This window comes from Panulirus ornatus, chromosome 17 (assembly GCF_036320965.1).
Source record: "Panulirus ornatus isolate Po-2019 chromosome 17, ASM3632096v1, whole genome shotgun sequence".
Classification (NCBI taxonomy): domain Eukaryota; kingdom Metazoa; phylum Arthropoda; class Malacostraca; order Decapoda; family Palinuridae; genus Panulirus; species Panulirus ornatus.
In genome coordinates this window covers 35,127,638-35,143,923 of record NC_092240.1, presented here as the reverse complement: position 1 = coordinate 35,143,923, position 16,286 = coordinate 35,127,638, and the positions used below count along the sequence as shown (strand labels likewise).

At 41.3% G+C, this 16,286-nt stretch overlaps 1 protein-coding gene across 1 annotated transcript in view; it reads left to right on the top strand.

Annotated features, from left to right (window-relative positions):
* The window catches only part of LOC139754422 (sphingomyelin phosphodiesterase 4-like), a 187,797-nt gene that overhangs the window by 43,692 nt on the left and 127,819 nt on the right, over window positions 1-16,286 (top strand). Inside the window, exon 5 of the mRNA XM_071671699.1 lies at window positions 2,724-2,907. Within this exon, the coding sequence (XP_071527800.1) occupies window positions 2,724-2,907 (184 nt within the window). The remainder of the gene's footprint in view (window positions 1-2,723; window positions 2,908-16,286) is intronic.

The window sequence follows — 16,286 nt, the reverse complement described above, 5'->3', positions numbered from 1 at the left end:
AGGTGGTTTGATCGAGTAAGTAATGTAAGGGTAAGAGAGATGTGTGGAAATAAAAAGAATGTGGTTGAGAGAGCAGAAGAGGGTGTTTTGAAATGGTTTGGTCACATGGAGAGAATGAGTGAGGAAAGATTGACCAAGAGGATATATGTGTCAGAGGTGGAGGGAACGAGGAGAAGTGGGAGACCAAATTGGAGGTGGAAAGATGGAGTGAAAAAGATTTTGAGTGATTGGGGCCTGAACGTGCAGGAGGGTGAAAGGTGTGCAAGGAATAGAGTGAAATGGAATGATGTGGTATACCGGGGTCGACATGCTGTCAATGGATTGAACCAGGGCATGTGAAGCATCTGGGGTAAACCATGGAAAGTTGTGTGGGGCCTGGATGTGGAAAGGGAGCTGTGGTTTCGGTGCATTATTACATGACAGCTAGAGACTAAGTGTGAACGACTGGGGCCTTTGTTGTCTTTTCCTAGCGCTCCCTCGCACACATGAGGGGGGAGGGGGTTGTTAGTCCATGTGTGGAGGGGTGGCGATGGGAATAAATAAAGGCAGACAGTATGAATTATGTGCATGTGTATATATGTATATGTCTATGTGTGTGTATATGTACACACATTGTATATTGTACATTGAGATGTATAGGTATGTATATTTGCATGTGTGGACGTGTATGTATATACATGTGTATGTGGGTGGGTTGGGCCATTCTTTCATCTGTTTCCTTGCGCTACCTTGCTAACACGGGAGACAGCGACAAAGCAAAATAAAATATATATAAAATAAATGAGTGGATAGGTCATTCTTTGTCTCTTTCCTGGCGCTACCTCACTGACAAGGGAAACAGTGATCAGGTATAATAAAATGAATCGTTTGGGGAAATGGGGAAGTGGTACAGGTTGTACCTCTCTAATCAAGAGTTCTGTGGTCTAGCACTTTTTGAATTTGCCACCAGGGTGGTGCTGTTAGCAGTGCTAAGATGCCAAAATCTGTTTGCACTACAGCTGAGGTAATTAAGAGTCCTGTTATTTTCTTATAGCCCCAGACCAAGTGTATAATGCTAATGAATTTGCCTTGTATTAGTGTCATATGCCAGGAAAAACCCTTGTTCAAAATGTTGGGGAATCTCTGTCTGGGGGTAAGGATTCCAAAGATAGGTAACAATTCATGGCTGCAGCAGTGCTGTAGGAACACATAAAATGAAGCTGATGGTTATTGGTAAGAGTGTTCACTGAAGGGCCTTTAAAGTGGTCAATTTCTGTTTACCGGCATTTCTTATGGTCCAGCAGTGGCCAGGTCCCATGGTTGCTGGATTAAAGGGGGTACAACCTGTAACAGGTAGTGATGAAGTGAAGAGGAAATAGAATGGACACTTTTAAGTTATGTTAAATGTGTTTGATTATATGGTGGCTGATGTAGGGTGCTTGGGTTGGGGACGCATGAGAAGTGAGAGAGTCATGTCAAGCCTTGCACATGATGAAATGTGGCAAGGCAGCTGAAGAAGTGGATGTTATTGCATTTGAATTTCTTAAGAACTGTGTTGTTGATTGGTTAATTTGGCTTTTCATTGTATGTATTGATCATTTTGAGGTTCCTGAGGATTGGTGGGGTACAAGTATAGTCCCATTTTATACGTATAAAGGCAAGGGGGATGAAGGTGAGTGTATGAATGACATAGGTAATAGAGGTACAAGTTTATAGAGTGTACCTGGAAGTTGTATGAAAGAGTGGTCATTGAGTGGGTGGTGCATGCATAGAGCATCAGACTTGAGAGGAACGATATGGTTTCAGGAGTGGTAGAGGGTGAGGGATTAGGTATTTATTCTGAAGTATGTGCTTGAGATATATTCAGAGAAATGGATTTATATGTGGTATTTATAGGATGGAATTGATTAAGATGCTTTGTAGAAGGTTTCATGAACAAATGGTGTGGGAGGAAAGCTGCTTAAAGCAGAGGAACTTTTATTCGGAGTAAGTGTGAGTGAGTAGGTAGAGATGAGGGTGAAGGCGGGTCTGCCGCTGGGGATTGTGATGTCATTTGATTTGTTTATGGATGTAGTGGTGGGGAAGGTAAATGCAAGGATCTTGGAGAGAGAGGCAGGTATAGAGTCTGTAGAGGGGGGGATGTGAGTCAGATGTTTGCTGATGATATAGTGATGCTGGCAGATTTGAGTGAGAAATTGCAGAAGTTGGTGTCTAGTTTGGGAGAGTGTATGAAAGAGAAAGTTGTGAGTAAATTGCATAAAATCAAGGTTAGTAGGTTTAGCATTTTTAAGAGACAGTGGAATTGTGGGTTTGAATCGAGACTTTTCTACTGGGGATGGGTGGCCTCTGCCGCCCCCACCTTTCTTTTTATACCTGGAGGTGGATGGGGTATTGTGGTTTCAGTCCATTACACATGACAGTAAGAGAATAGATGTAAGCTAATGGGGCTTTTAGTTTGTCTCTTCCTGACACTAACTCACTAACTTGGGAAGCAGCAAACAAGTATGAAAAAAAGATTCAGTAGAAACCCTGACTGCCTCACTGATGATAGAAATTAATTAAATAAACTTTTGTTTGAAGAATGATATTCATATCTTTGTCTTGACATCAAGTGCAAAGGGATGTACTTCAAATGGATTTTATGTGCAAATTTTTGATGACCTACCTTCCTTTCATAATAGATAATGTATTTAATTTAGCTTGATGATTTATTAGAAATGCTTGAAGTGTAAATCTTTTTACAGGAGCAGTGGTACCAGTAATCATAATTTGTACTTGAATACTCTGGTTTCACCTATTGCCTCTCGTGCATTACGTTCACCAGCCCCTCATGGTTACCCTAGCACTGATGGAAGTGGAGTACATGCATCATCTCCATTGCATGCTACACATAACCCTCATCCACAGCTCAACATTTGGACCAGCCAAGTAAGAAGGCACAGGAAATGCATATGTTTGTCTTATAATCACTTGATTATGTTTTCCATGCTTTCAGAAAGATTGGCATGGGGGCCATCAGCTTTCCTTGTAAGACCCTGATTAATAGATATATATTAAAGTATTCTCATAATAGGAATGCTTATATTTTTATTTGTTTATTTATTTTGCTTTGTCGCTGTCTCCCGCGTTAGTGAGGTAGTGCAAGGAAACAGACGAAAGAATGGCCCACCCAACCTACATACACATGTATATACATACACGTCCACTCGTAAATATACATACCTATACATCTCAACGTATACATATATATACACACACAGACATATACATATATACACATGTACATAATTCATACTGTCTGCCTTTATTCATTCCATCACCACCTCGCCACACATGAAATAACAACCCCCTCCCCCCTCATGTGTGCGAGGTAGCGCTATGAAAAGACATCAAAGGCCCCATTTGTTCACACTCAGTCTGTATCTGTCATGTAATAATGCACTGAAACCACAGCTCCCTTTCCACATCCAGGCCCCACAGAATTTTCCATGGTTCTGTGGGGCTTATATTTATCGTGGAGATTTACCTTTTTGTAACTTTTCTGATGGCCAGTATTACAAACAGTTTTGAAAGTTGCCCCAAGTAGTTTCTTGGTTCTCAGAATTACCAAACTTTTCTTCTTCAGTGTTATTAACAAGATCCCCATATGTAGCTTGACCTGAATCTGATGGTCTCATCATGACTAGGCTTCTGAACTTATTGGATTATGTTATGAATTAAGTTAAAGTAGAGTTCATGCCCAGAACAACTGAAGGGGGATTCCTCCCCTGTAGGTACTGGTTTATTGAAATGTCCCTCTATGATCAAATCAAGCTTCTGGAAACACTATATTAGAGTTGCCATCTGCTACTTGCTTTTTAATGATGAGGAACTAAAAGCTAAGAAGCGGCATTAGAGTTTCTAGCTTTAGTGAGGGAGTTTCTGGAGGGAATAGGACTCAGAGATATAAATAGATAGATGATCAAATTGAGTTCTTTCTTATTTCTTATTAATGATCATAATGTCTTTTATCTAGTTCTGGTTACTTTGTGAGAGGCATATAAACTAGTACTACTGTTATATTCATTTTATTTATTTTGCTTTGTCGCTGTCTCCCGCGTTAGCGAGGTAGCGCAAGGAAACAGATGAAAGAATGGCCCAACCCACCCACATACACATGTATATACATACACGTCCACACACGTGATTATACCTATAGAGTTCATTGTATACATATATATACATATATATCCATAGCCCAAGCCTCGCATCCATATAACATTGTTGGAACCACTATTCCTTCAAACATACCCATTTTTGCTTTCCGAGATGAGGTTCTTGTTTCCACACATTCTTCAACGCTCCCAGAATTTTCGCCCCCTCCCCCACCCTATGATTCACTTCTGCTTCCATGGTTCCATCCGCTGCCAAATCCACTCCCAGATATCTAAAACACTTCACTTCCTCCAGTTTTTCTCCATTCAAACTTACCTCCCAGTTGACTTGACCCTCAACCCTACCGTACCTAATAACCTTGCTCTTATTCACATTTACTCTTAACTTTCTTCTTTCACACACTTTACCAAACTGTCACCAGCTTCTGCAGTTTCTCACATGAATCAGCCACCAGCGCTGTATCATCAGCGAACTACAACTGTCTCACTTCCCAAGCTCTCTCATCCACAACAGACTGCATACTTGCCCCTCTTTCCAAAACTCTTGCATTCACCTCCCTAACAGCCCCATCCATAAACAAATTAAACAACCATGGAGACATCACACACCCCTGCCGCAAACCTACATTCACTGAGAACCAATCACTTTCCTCTCTTCCTACACGTACACATGCCTTACATCCTCGATAAAACTTTTCACTGCTTCTACCAACTTGCCTCCCACACCATATATTCTTAATACCTTCCACAGAGCATCCCTATCAACTCTTATCATATACCTTCTTCAGATCCATAAATGCTACATACAAATCCATTTGCTTTTCTAAGTATTTCTCACATACATTCTTCAAAGCAAACACCTGATCCACACATCCTCTACCACTTCTGAAACCACACTGCTCTTCCTCAATCTGATGCTCTGTACATGCCTTCACCATCTCAATCAATACCCTCTCATATAATTTCCCAAGAATACTTAAAAACTTATACCTCTGTAATTTGAGCACTCACCTTTATCCCCTTTGCCTTTGTACAATGGCACTATGCAAGCATTCCACCAATCCTCAGGCACTTCACCATGAATCATACATTAAATGACCTTACCAACCAGTCAACAATACAGTCACCCCCTTTTTTAATAAATTCCACTGCAATACCATCCAAACCCACTGCCTTGCCGGCTTTCATCTTCTGCAAAGCTCTTACTACCTCTTCTCTATTTACCAAATCATTTTCCCTAACCCTCTCACTTTGCACACCACCTCGACCAGAACACCCTATATCTGCCACTTTATCATCAAACACATATTGTTGACTGGTTGGTAAGGATATTTGATGTATGTATGACTCATGGTGAGGTACCTGAGGACTGGCGGAATGCATGCATAGTGCCATTGTACAAAGGCACAGGGGATAAGAGTGAATGCTCAAATTACAGAGGTATAAGTTTGTTGAGTATTCCTGGTAAATTATATGGGAGGGTATTGATTGAGAGGGTGAAGGCATATACAGGGCATCAGATTGGGGAAGAGCAGTGTGGTTTCAGAAGTGGTAGAGGATGTGTGGATCAGGTGTTTGCTTTGAAAAATGTATGTTAGAAATACTTAGAAAAACAAATGGATTTGTATGTAGCATTTATGGATCTGGAGAAGGCATATGATAGAGTTGATAGAGATGCTCTGTGGAAGGTATTAAGAATATATGGTGTGTGAGATAAGTTGTTAGAAGCAGTGAAAAGTTTTTATCGAGGATGTAAGGCATGTGTACATGTAGGAAGAGAGGAAAGTGATTGGTTCTCAGTGAATGTAGGTTTGCGGCAGGGGTGTGTAATGTCTCCATGGCTGTTTAATTTGTTTATGGATGGGGTTGTTAGGGAGGTGAATGCAAGAGTTTTGGAAAGAGGGGCAAGTATGCAGTCTGTTGTGGATGAGAGAGCTTGGGAAGTGAGTCAGTTGTTGTTCACTGATGATACAGCACTGGTGGCTAATTCGTGTGAGAAACTGCAGAAGCTGGCAACTGAGTTTGGTAAAGTGTGTGAAAGAAGAAAGCTGAGAGTAAATGAATAAGAACAAGGTTATTAGGTACAGTAGGGTTGAAGAACAAGTCAATTGGGAGGTAAGTTTGAATGGAGAAAAACTGGAGGAAGTGAAGGTTTTTAGATATCTGGGAGTGGATTTGGCAGTGGATGGAACCATGGAGGTGGAAGTGAATCATAGGGTGGGGTAAGGGGTGAAAGTCTGGGAGCATTGAAAAATATGTGGAAGTCGAGAACATTATCTTGGAAAGCAAAAATGGGTATATTTGAAGGAATATTGGTTCCAGAAATGTTATATGGTTGCGAGGCGTGGGCTATAGATAGAGCTTTACAGAGTATGGTAGAAATGAGATGTTTGAAGACAATCTGTGGTGTGAGGTAGTTTTTCGAGTAAGTAATAATAGGGTAAGAGAGATGTGTGGCAATAAAAAGGACTGGTGATTGGGAATACCTGGTTTAAAAAGCGAGATATACATAAGTATACGTATGTAAGTAGGAGAGATGGCCAGAGAGCATTATTGGATTACGTGTTAATTGACAGGCGCGCGAAAGAGAGACTTTTGGATGTTAATGTGCTGAGAGGTGCAACTGGAGGGATGTCTGATCATTATCTTGTGGAGGCTAAGGTGAAGATTTGTATGGGTTTTCAGAAAAGAAGAGTGAATGTTGGGGTGAAGAGGGTGGTGAGAGTAAGTGAGCTTGGGAAGGAGACTTGTGTGAGGAAGTACCAGGAGAGACTGAGTACAGAATGGAAAAAGGTGAGAACAATGGAAGTAAGGGGAGTGGGGGAGGAGTGGGATGTATTTAGGGAATCAGTGATGGATTGCGCAAAAGATGCTTGTGGCATGAGAAGCATGGGAGGTGGGTTGATTAGAAAGGGTAGTGAGTGGTGGGATGAAGAAGTAAGATTATTAGTGAAAGAGAAGAGAGAGGCATTTGGACGATTTTTGCAGGGAAAAAATGCAATTGAGTGGGAGATGTATAAAAGAGAGACAGGAGGTCAAGAGAAAGGTGCAAGAGGTGAAAAAGAGGGCAAAGGAGAGTTGGGGTGAGAGAGTATCATTAAATTTTAGGGAGAATAAAAAGATGTTCTGGAAGGAGGTAAATAAAGTGCGTAAGACAAGGGAGCAAATGGGAACTTCAGTGAAGGGCGCTAATGGGGAGGTGATAACAAGTAGTGGTGATGTGAGAAGGAGGTGGAGTGAGTATTTTGAAGGTTTGTTGAATGTGTTTGATGATAGAGTGGCAGATATAGGGTGTTTTGGTCGAGGTGGTGTGCAAAGTGAGAGGGTTAGGGAAAATGATTTGGTAAACAGAGAAGAGGTAGTAAAAGCTTTGCGGAAGATGAAAGCCGGCAAGGCAGCAGGTTTGGATGGTATTGCAGTGGAATCTATTAAAAAAGGGGGTGACTGTATTGTTGACTGGTTGGTAATGTTATTTAATGTATGTATGACTCATGGTGAGGTGCCTGAGGATTGGCGGAATGCGTGCATAGTGCCATTGTACAAAGGCAAAGGGGATAAGAGTGAGTGCTCAAATTACAGAGGCATAAGTTTGTTGAGTACTCCTGGTAAATTATATGGGAGGGTATTGATTGAGAGGGTGAAGGCATGTACAGAGCATCAGATTGGGGAAGAGCAGTGTGGTTTCAGAAGTGGTAGAGGATGTGTGGATCAGGTGTTTGCTTTGAAGAATGTATGTGAGAAATACTTAGAAAAGCAAATGGATTTGTATGTAGCATTTATGGATCTGGAGAAGGCATATGATAGAGTTGATAGAGATGCTCTGTGGAAGGTATTAAGAGTATATGGTGTGGGAGGCAAGTTGTTAGAAGCAGTGAAAAGTTTTTATCGAGGATGTAAGGCATGTGTACGTGTAGGAAGAGAGGAAAGTGATTGGTTCTCAGTGAATGTAGGTTTAGGTTTGCGGCATGGGTTGTGTGATGTCTCCATGGTTGTTTAATTTGTTTATGGATGGGGTTGTTAGGGAGGTGAATGCAAGAGTTTTGGAAAGAGGGGCAAGTATGAAGTCTGTTGTGGATGAGAGAGCTTGGGAAGTGAGTCAGTTGTTGTTCGCTGTTGATACAGCGCTGGTGGCTGATTCATGTGAGAAACTGCAGAAGCTGGTGACTGAGTTTGGTAAAGTGTGTGAAAGAAGAAAGTTAAGAGTAAATGTGAATAAGAGCAAGGTTATTAGGTACAGTAGGGTTGAGGGTCAAGTCAACTGGGAGGTAAGTTTGAATGGAGAAAACCTGGAGGAAGTAAAGTGTTGTAGATATCTGGGAGTGGATCTGGCAGCGGATGGAACTATGGAAGCGGAAGTGAATCATAGGGTGGGGGAGGGGGCAAAAATCCTGGGAGCCTTGAAGAATGTGTGGAAGTCGAGAACATTATCTCGGAAAGCAAAAATGGGTATGTTTGAAGGAATAGTATTTCCAACAATGTTGTATGGTTGCGAGGCGTGGGCTATGGATAGAGTTGTGCGCAGGAGGATGGATGTGCTGGAAATGAGAAGTTTGAGGACAATGTGTGGTGTGAGGTGGTTTGATCGAGTAAGTAATGTAAGGGTAAGAGAGATGTGTGGAAATAAAAAGAGCGTGGTTGAGAGAGCAGAAGAGGGTGTTTTGAAATGGTTTGGGCACATGGAGAGAATGAGTGAGGAAAGATTGACCAAGAGGATATGTGTGTCGGAGGTGGAGGGAACGAGGAGAAGTGGGAGACCAAATTGGAGGTGGAAAGATGGAGTGAAAAAGATTTTGAGTGATCGGGGCCTGAACATGCAGGAGGGTGAAAGGAGGGCAAGGAATAGAGTGAATTGGATCGATGTGGTATACCGGGGTTGACGTGCTGTCAGTGGATTGAATCAGGGCATGTGAAGCATCTGGGGTAAACCATGGAAAGTTGTGTGGGGCCTGGATGTGGAAAGGGAGCTGTGGTTTCGGGCATTATTGCATGACAGCTAGAGACTGAGTGTGAACGAATGGGGCCTTTGTTGTCTTTTCCTAGCGCTGCCTTGCACACATGAGGGGGGAGGGGGATGGTATTCCATGTGTGGCGAGGTGGCGATGGGAATGAATAAAGGCAGACAGTGTGAACTGTGTGCATGGGTATATATGTATGTGTCTGTTTGAGTATATATATGTGTACATTGCGATGTATAGGTATGTATATTTGCGTGTGTGGACGTTTATGTATATATATGTGTATGGGGGTGGGTTGGGCCATTTCTTTCGTCTGTTTCCTTGCGCTACCTCGCAAACGCGGGAGACAGAGACAAAGCATAATGAATAAATATAAATAAATACAGCTCTTCAATTCATTTTCAGAATTTTTTTTAAGAATCTTGCCTTTTTTCATGTTTTGCTTCTTTATAAAACTTTAATTGAATAGAAATTTTAGTTTCCAATAGTTATGTTCCCCCAGTCACTTTTTGGGTTAGATGGGATTTCATAGGATGGTAGGTAGTAGTTGGTAGGCAGTCAAAGACCAGGGAGGTGTATTACCAGTACTACCTGTCTGGTATCGGAAGGGTTAGTTATGACTCCATAGTAAGCCAGCACCTCATTGGATATTAAGTTGCACTTTTCTGACCGAGGTAGCTGTCTTTTATTTCTGTCTCACCCACATGTGGACTCCTAGCATTCTGTTCACAAACATATACAATCTCTCCTTGTTATACATAACAATTGACAACACTTATCTCATGCAGTTCATTCTTTGTAACTAGATTTTCTATGGTGAGCACTATGCGCTAGATGAAAGTAGTTGGAAAAAACATTTAGGCAGGAGCATTAGGTAGAAGTAGTAGGTAGGAACATTAGGCAGGAGCGTTAAGTAGAAGTTTTCAGAGGGAACATTAGGTAAGAGCCTCTGCAAAAGCTTCGCTTGAATTGCCCTCTGCCAGTGGCCTGTTTAAAGCAAGGAACTAAAGGCTTAGAAGCAGTACTGGAGTTCACTTGTTATGGAGACTTTATTGCTGTGGCCACCCAGTTGAGGGAGTTCCAGTTGGGAACACGCATTAGAGATATAGATAGATGGTAGATAGATTAAAGGTTCAGGATGTTCCCATTTGTTCCTTGTCTTATGCACTTTATTTACCTCCTTCCAAAACATCTTTTTATTCTCCCTAAAATTTAATGATAATCTCTTACCCCAACTCTCATTTGCCCTCTTTTTCACCTCTTGTTCCTTTCTCTTGACCTCCTGCCTCTTTCTTTTATAAATCTCCCATTCATTTGCATTATTTCCCTGCAAAAATTGTCCAAATGCCTCTCTCTTCTCTTTCACTAATAATCTTACTTCTTCATCCCACCACTCACTATCCTTTCTAATCTGCCCACCTCCCATGCTTCTCATGCCACAAGCATCTTTTGCGCTAGCCATCAGTATTTCCCTAAATACATCCCATTCCTCCCCCACTCCCCTTACGTCCTTTGTTCTCACCTTTTTCCATTCTGTACTCAGTTTCTCCTGGTACTTCCTCACACAAGTCTCCTTCCCAAGCTCACTTACTCTCACCACTCTCTTCACCCCAACATTCTCTCTTCTTTTCTGAAAACTTTTACAAATCTTCACCTTAGCCTCCACAAGATAATGATCAGACATCCCTCCAGTTGCACCTCTCAACACATTAACAACCAAAAGTCTCTCTTTCACATGCCTGTCAATTAATATCTAATCCAATAACGCTCTCTGGCCATCTCTCCTACTTACATACGTAAACTTATGTATAACTCTCTTTTTAAACCAGGTATTCCCAATCACCAGTCCTTTTTCAGCACATTAATCTACAAGCTCTTCACCATTTCCAGTTACAACACTGAACACCCCATGTACACCAATTATTCCCTCAACTGCCACATTACTCACCTTTGCATTCAAATCACCCATCACTATAACCCGGTAATTTTTATAGTTACTGGTTGGTAAGGTTATTTAATGTATGTATGACTCATGGTGAGGTGCCTGAGGATTGGCGGAATGCGTGCATAGTGCCATTGTACAAAGGCAAAGGGGATAAGAGTGAGTGAGGTATAAGTTTGTTGAGTATTCCTGGTAAATTATATGGGAGGGTATTGATTGAGAGGGTGAAGGCATGTACAGAGCATCAGATTGGGGAAGAGCAGTGTGGTTTCAGAAGTGGTAGGATGTGTGGATCAGGTGTTTGCTTTGAAGAATGTATGTGAGAAATACTTAGAAAAGCAAATGGATTTGTATGTAGCATTTATGGATCTGGAGAAGGCATATGATAGAGTTGATAGAGATGCCCTGTGGAAGGTATTAAGAATATATGGTGTGGGAGGAAAGTTGTTAGAAGCAGTGAAAAGTTTTTATCGAGGATGTAAGGCATGTGTACGTGTAGGAAGAGAGGAAAGTGATTGGTTCTCAGTGAATGTAGGTTTGCGGCAGGGGTGTGTGATGTCTCCATGGTTGTTTAATTTGTTTATGGATGGGGTTGTTAGGGAGGTAAATGCAAGAGTTTTGGGAAGAGGGGCAAGTATGAAGTCTGTTGTGGATGAGAGAGCTTGGGAAGTGAGTCAGTTGTTGTTCGCTGATGATACAGCGCTGGTGGCTGATTCATGTGAGAAACTGCAGAAGCTGGTGACTGAGTTTGGTAAAGTGTGTGGAAGAAGAAAGTTAAGAGTAAATGTGAATAAGAGCAAGGTTATTAGGTACAGTAGGGTTGAGGGTCAATTCAATTGGGAGGTGAGTTTGAATGGAGAAAAACTGGAGGAAGTGAAGTGTTTTAGATATCTGGGAGTGGATCTTGCAGCAGATGGAACCATGGAAGCGGAAGTGGATCATAGGGTGGGGGAGGGGGCGAAAATTCTGGGAGCCTTGAAGAATGTGTGGAAGTCGAGAACATTATCTCGGAAAGCAAAAATGGGTATGTTTGAAGGAATAGTGGTTCCAACAATGTTGTATGGTTGCGAGGCATGGGCTATGGATAGAGTTGTGCGCAGGAGGATGGATGTGCTGGAAATGAGATGTTTGAGGACAATGTGTGGTGTGAGGTGGTTTGATCGAGTGAGTAACGTAAGGGTAAGAGAGATGTGTGGAAATAAAAAGAGCGTGGTTGAGAGAGCAGAAGAGGGTGTTTTGAAGTGGTTTGGGCACATGGAGAGGATGAGTGAGGAAAGATTGACCAAGAGGATATATGTGTCGGAGGTGGAGGGAACAAGGAGAAGAGGGAGACCAAATTGGAGGTGGAAAGATGGAGTGAAAAAGATTTTGTGTGATCGGGGCCTGAACATGCAGGAGGGTGAAAGGAGGGCAAGGAATAGAGTGAATTGGAGCGATGTGGTATACCGGGGTTGACGTGCTGTCAGTGGATTGAATCAAGGCATGTGAAGCGTCTGGGGTAAACCATGGAAAGCTGTGTAGGTATGTATATTTGCGTGTGTGGACGTATGTATATACATGTGTATGGGGGGGGGTTGGGCCATTTCTTTCATCTGTTTCCTTGCGCTACCTCGCAAACGCGGGAGACAGCGACAAAGTATAATAAAAAAAAAATAAATAGAAAAATGAAAAAAATAAAAAAAAAATATTTCTAATTTATATTTTTCTTTCATCAGCACTTTCTGCTTCATCTGTGACTTGAACATTTGCAAGCTATATCTTCTTTTAGATCTATTGAACTGTGACTTGCTCTGTGAAGTTCTTGATGTAATTCCTTCCCGCTCGCTCCTTGAAAGTCTCAAAAAGACTTCTAACCTTCACCTGGTACACATTTTTAGATTTGATCTTCGTTCCACAGCATCAACTTTTCCATTTTGTGGATGGGCCTTTGTCGTTGCTTTGTTATTATCATAGATTTCATACTTGCTAAACCTTTCACTGCTTCATGTATTTGTTATTTGTCCTATAAATTTATGGAGATCATCAAATGGGACAACTGTAGTTCACGTGCAGTCATTTTCAACTTTTGTTCCTCCTTCATATTGAGTGATTATCTTCATTTTCAATTCCAAATCGAGTGTCTTCCTTGGCTTCTTGCTAGGTCTTTCAATATGTGATGGGTTTTTCCTCTTCCCCGTCATCATCTTTGGGGTTTGATACAAAATGGTTTGATCCAGCATGAAAATTTGTTAGATTCACTTGAATATCATTCGCTTACTGCATGGTAACTGGTAGGGAAAACTGAGAAAGATGATGTGATGTACATAATGCTGGGATTGTCTGACATTCACTGTTGTGTGCATGCAGCTGTTAGCACTGGTGGATGTAGGACCAAGCGTAATTTTTATATTTATGTATATTTTTTATTTATAATTTTTTTCAGATGTATGTATGGATGGTTAAAGATGCATGGGTCATAAATCAGGAGTGTCTTTTAATGTGATTTGTATTATCTTGTATGGTGATTATTTGTTTTGCCCTTGTGGCTCAATTTTGATATGAGAGTAGGTGTTTTTTTCTTGTCTGCTTTTGTAAGATCTGCTGCAAACACCTGGTTCACAAATATTTGATTTAACTTATTCATGATAATGACGTAAATCTGTGTTATTAACATTGAGGAGAAAACATTTCTATCACTGTATAAATAAAACAAAAATTCAGTACCTATAGATCTTAACATTAAATGATTTGACTAATTGAGATTAGGCCATCTTACATTTCTTGGGCCTGTCAATGATACCATAACCTATGTTGCATTTCTGTGCCTTGAAAATAGAGATTCTTTTAAAGGGGGTGGGAGCAAAGGGTTGGAAACCCCTCTCCTTGTATTTTGATTTCTGATAAGGGAAACAGGAGGAGTCAAGTGGGGAGCACTCATCCTCTTTGAAGGCTCAGATTGGGATGTCAGAATGTGTGTGAATGTAACCAAAATGAGAAGAAAGGGGAGATGGGAAGTATGTTTGAGGAAAGGAACCTGGATGTGTTGGCTCTTGAGTGAAACGAAGCTCAAGGGCAAAGGGGTAGAGTGGTTTGGGAATATCTTGGGGTTGGTGAGAGGACAAGAGCAAAGGAAGGAATAGTACTACTCCTGAAGCAGGAGTTGTGGGAGTATGTGATAGAGTGTAAGAAAGTAAACTCTAGATTGATGTGGGTAAAACCGAAAGTGGATGGTGAGAGATGGATGATTACACAGGCATGTGTTTCAGAACTTTTTTCAAAGGTCAAAGGTTTTTCAACTGATTTAGGGTAAGTTTTGTATCCTTAACCCCATTTTTCTCAATCAGGGCAAGTTTTTTAGATATGCCAGATTTGAAAGAGTACTGATATGTCTCGATTGGTATTACTGAACTGGCCTTTATGAATGATGATTTTGTCCTAACTTCTCCCGGGTGCCTTTAAAATAACCAGTTTTTCTTCATTTATGATCTAGATTGATACTACAATGAATTGAAAGTATAAGAGCCACCCTGACAGATTCTGCAATATCTATGGAAAGGCGACTCTTTTTTTACCATCGAGCAAGAATTACACATTTTGTGAAGTCATATCACACTTACTTTGGAGTAAAACTGGTTGACCAAGATAAACCATTTGCCCCTCATATTTATTGCAAAACATGTGTTCAAAACCTATGAAATTGGAGGAACAAAACAAAGAAGAGTATGCCATTTGGTGTTCTGATGGTGTGGAGGGAAGGGAAAGATCGTACAACTGACTGTTATTTCTGTAAGACAAATCTACAGGGCATCAATTGCAAGAATAAGTGCCATGTACATTATGCGGATGTTCCATCAGCAATAAAACTAGTCCTCCATGGTTCAGGTGTTTCTGTTCCTGAACCTGATATCAGCATGGAATGCTCATCCAAATTCGAGGCTGGATATGCGACTGATGAAGATAAGTCTGGTACATTCGGGCCAGTAGAGGAGGACCATCAAGTGCCACTCAGCCAAGCTTGAACTTGTCCAAGGAGTCTGCTCAGCTGTTAGGCTCGCACCTTCATGAGAAATGTTTGCTGGCACCGGAGATGTTCTTTTGGTATAGAAACCGCAAGAAAGAGTTCCGAAAATTCTGTTAATTTGATAAGGCATCTTTGCTGGTATACTGCAACAACATCAGTAACCTGACTAAATAATGGGTTTGAAGTATGACTTCTTTACAGAATGGTGACTATTCATTGATTCGTTGAGCAGACGTCTCAAGACTAGGTGCACGCATGTCAGTAAAAATGCACTTCTTCAGATCTCATGTCAACTATTTTCCAAAGAATTTTGGTGGTATCATTGAAGAACAGGGGGAACATTTTGACAAGGACATCCAAGTAATGGAGGAATGCTATCAAGGCCGATGGGACATCAACTTCTTGGCCGACTACTGCTGGTGTCTAAAAAGGCATGTGGTGTCTGCCAAGCACAAGTGAAAGTCCTTGAAGAGGCCATTCATCCCTGAGTAGCCTATTTTCATATTTTGTATCTTTAGATCTATAAGAACAACCTGCAAGGCCTGCATGTATATGCCAGTTACATTATTTCACTCAATGAATCCACTCACTGCCAATAAAACTGGAAATGAACATTTCTTTGAAGTGATTTATTTAAAAAATCTGGCCTAATTGAGAAAAATGGATGTTTTTTGGAATCGGCATAAGAAACTGATCTAAGAACAGCAAACATATTCTTGACCATTAAAATCATGCAAACCAGTGTTATTGGTGCTTATGCACCTGGTCATGAGAAGAAAGATCATGAGTAGCAAGTGTTGAGGGAGCAGGTGAGTGAGTGTGTTAGCAGCTTTGATGCACGAGACTGGGTTACAGTGATGGGTGATTTGGATGCGAAGGTGAGTAATGTGGCAGTTGAGGGTAAATTGGTGAGAGAGTATCATTAAATTTTAGGGAGAATAAAAAGATGTTCTGGAAGGAGGTAAATAAAGTGCGTAAGACAAGTGAGCAAATGGGAACTTCAGTGAAGGGCGCAAATGGGGAGGTGATAACAAGTAGTGGTGATGTGAGAAGGAGATGGAGTGAGTATTTTGAAGGTTTGTTGAATGTGTTTGATGATAGAGTGGCAGATATAGGGTGTTTGGGTCGAGGTGGTGTGCAAAGTGCGAGGGCTAGGGAAAATGAGTTGGTAAACAGAGAAGAGGTAGTAAAAGCTTTGCGGAAGATGAAAGCCGGCAAGGCAGCAGGTTTGGATGGTATTGCAGTGGAATCTATTA